The sequence below is a fragment of the Cephus cinctus genome, unplaced genomic scaffold (genome assembly GCF_000341935.2).
Source record: "Cephus cinctus unplaced genomic scaffold, Ccin1 Ccin1_scaffold0690, whole genome shotgun sequence".
In the NCBI taxonomy this organism is placed as follows: Eukaryota; Metazoa; Arthropoda; class Insecta; order Hymenoptera; family Cephidae; genus Cephus; species Cephus cinctus.
Window position 1 is genome coordinate 662,619 of NW_014333313.1, and position 3,260 is coordinate 665,878.

At 44.7% G+C, this 3,260-nt stretch overlaps 1 protein-coding gene across 3 annotated transcripts in view; it reads right to left on the reverse strand.

The window, feature by feature from the left end:
* Positions 1–3,260, reverse strand: part of LOC107269923 (zinc finger protein ubi-d4 B) — a 12,005-nt gene that overhangs the window by 5,661 nt on the left and 3,084 nt on the right. For 2 of the 3 annotated variants that reach the window (XM_015744363.2, XM_025087303.1), the window contains exons 7-8: positions 2,374–2,529; positions 314–718 (exon numbers count right to left, since the gene is read on the reverse strand). In XM_015744363.2, the coding sequence (XP_015599849.1) occupies positions 314–718; positions 2,374–2,529 (561 nt within the window). The remainder of the gene's footprint in view (positions 1–313; positions 719–2,373; positions 2,530–3,260) is intronic. The other variant, XM_025087304.1, reaches the window with a different exon arrangement.

The following is a 3,260-nucleotide window of genomic DNA, read 5'->3' on the forward strand; positions in this document are numbered from 1 at the left end:
GAACATTAAAAAAAAAAAAAAAAAAAAAAAAAAAAGAAAATTCGGCGACCCATCCTCACCACGATCCGGAGAGACTAAAGAAGAGTAAGGCCGCACACGGATCAATTGGTCTGGACCGACGCAAATAGAGAAATTATCGATAGTCTAGGTTGGCGATTGCTGTTGCCGTCGGTTGCTGTTGTTGGGGAGGGTCGTCGGAGTCGCGAGGGTAAACAATGGGTATGGCTGTTTCGAGTATTCCGTCTAAATTACGGCATTCAATTATGATTTGCCCGTCGTGCATACTTGCGTTTGCTCTTTTCCTCTAGCTTACCTGAGCGGCCGCAATCGCTGCAGGAGACCAACTCCTCGGAGCCACCGGTCTTTTTATTCTCCCTAGCGTCGCCCAGACAGAAGTCGCAGTAGGGAGAGGGCTGGGCGGCCTTTCCGGATTTCTTCTCGGTCCCGCCTGGCGTCGGGGGTCCACCGTCCGGCTTGACCGAAGAGGGAGAGGGGACAGCGGTGGCGCCAGGGGACGAGACGGCCGGCGGATGATCTTCTTTAGGAGCTGAGACAGTAGGTGAAGCTGGAGCTGTACTCGTCTGTACCTGGGGCAGCTGTTGCTGCTGTTGTTGCTGGGACTGTGGCGCCGCCCCTGCAGCAGGGGCGGTGGGTGCTGCAGGAGGTGGGGTCGAGGTACTCGAGGTGGCAGTGCTCTGACGACCCCGACGTGTACCACCTAATCACAAACCGACCACATACCCAGTTGCGCTTTGCCTTACTAGCCAACAACCATGCACACTGGCCGATCGATAACTTACGCTTAGTCATAAATATAGAAATGCTTTTCGCCGGCGATCGGCTTCCTGGATCAAGGTCGGGGGTTACAACGCGTGCCCATACAAGGGCAGGTACCCTGGTTACGTGGTCCTGATACGAGGGGGCTGGACCTTGATCGACGGAAGGGGATCGCCGGCAAGTTCAGGAAAACCAAACCACTGACACGATAGAATCAAAACAATAGATGTAAAACGTAATGGGGTGCACTTTGGTCAATACATTCCACCACCGACTGCAAAACCAGATAACAGATTGAGCACACACGCACGCACTCTCTCTCTCTCTCTCTCTTTCCCACAGTTCCTATTCGCTTCCCACTGACCTGACCCCACCCACCCACTGCCTCGTCACAAAGCCCTCTCTCTCTCTCTCTCTCTCTCTCGGTATACTTATTTTCACTCTGAGGTTCAGCCCCTGCCGTCACATTCCCGAAGCCAACTGCAATTTAACTATCACCAACTGCAAGCGCGCAGCTTGTTACGTGTCGTTGTTTCTCTTGTTTCTCGTTTTGTTTTCTTTTTTAGCGAAGCCTCGGCATTCGGTGGCAGGAAATGAAGAAAAAGAGAAAAAAAGTACGAGTAAAAACCCAAAAGGACATTCTAGAAGTCAGAGAAGCATCGATAAGAGCAAATTAAACGTATCCGTCGACGAAGGTTGTTAGATATACCTGTCTGGCAAATAGAGCACATGCTGAAGAAGATGACTGGGAGAGGGATCTACCAAAAAGTACACACGCACCCGTACATACCAAACACTCGTACGACACGAGTATGCCACAGAACATTAAGTTGACGTACAGAAAATTAATAGTAACAGATTAAGAAGAAGAAGAAGGACAGTGTAATCAATGAATTCGTGGATCCTCATGAAGAATGTGAGAATGGCGTAGCAATGTTATTGCAAACTACATGATACTGTGCGACAAAGGTGTTTCTGGCTGACAGTACATTCCCACTGGTAACTGATATCACGAAATGCTATTTTAAATCAATATTAATCTTGCCAAACGATACCCATGGATCTCCCGCAACGAACTCTTTGATTCCGCGTATACGATCACTAGAGGACAGACGCTACTGTAGAAAGTGACAATGGTGAAACTGTACAATACACAGAGAACACTTGGCGAACAACGGAAAGAATAATGAAAGTGATGCAAATGCAATCGTTACCCTCGTATTTGCGAGAGGGAAAAAAAAAAAATAAATAAATACAATTTCTTTGTACACCACTGGAATTATTGGCATCGTACGACAAACAGACACAAGAATTACGTTCGGATGAAGACAACAGAGGTAATAAAAATATTTAATCATTACCGTTTGCAATAGACACGCTCAATATGTTTTATCTAATGTTAGGAGAGAGCTCAGAGGTGGTATATATGTGAATGATTATGTGATTTGGATTTAGAAAAATAAAGTTAAAAAACTATATATATGTGTGTATAAAAAAAAACGAGGATCACGTGGAAGAAGATTAATGGCAAGGATGGTGTTGAGGAGGCTGGCTGGAAGAGGACTGTGAGAAAACTGAGCTGATTTTGGCTCCAACCTGGCTGGTCCGAAGCAGCGGCGTCCGCAACGCTCCGTGATTCAACTTCAGCAGGACTGGGACTTAGTTCCTTAGCAGGATCACCAGAGGAAGTAGAGTGGGAATGACCGTAATGGTAGACCAGACCAGGTCTGGTTTTATACCGTGCGCTGCATACTGCAAAAGTGCAAATACTGTTTTCCCGCAAACCATCCAAACGCCAACGTCCATCGTTAAGGCACAATTTTACTGTATATTTCCTTATTCTCTCTCTCTCTCTCTCTCTCTCTTTTTTTTTTTCCAAAATTTTGCCGGATTTATCCAGGAGGTGGTTCTTTGAGGGACAGAAAAGCTCAGGGTATAAGGATAGCACTTGCACACCTTCCTCACTAGTACACATCCCTATCCACCTATTCATCTATATATATACTTATATATATGTATATATGCATATAGAGATACGTACACGTGAAAGAATATCCATCATATATATACATATATATCCGTATATATAAGTGGACAAGCAATGAAGGATTTCCAGCCCAAAAAGCAAAACCAATACGATGCAAGGCTTGATGCTCGAGTACACCTACGGTAACAGCTCGCTACAGAGTGAGCCAAGTACATTCTTGCTCTGTATATGGTTATTGGCAAGTACCTCTATTCTCAAGATATCTGACTGTGCAATAAGCTCCTCGCCATTATTTTATGCATTCGAGTTGGCCTGGTATTAAGTAGCAACGTTCCTCTTTGATGGGACCTGTTGATCATGAGTTACAGAGTATCAATGTTAAAGAGGTGGATGGAGCTTATTGTTCAGAGTCAAATTTCTTTAGATGATTTCTCTAGTCTAAGAAAGTGTTTTATTAAAAAAAAAAAAAAAAAAAAAAAAAAAAAAAAAAAAAAAA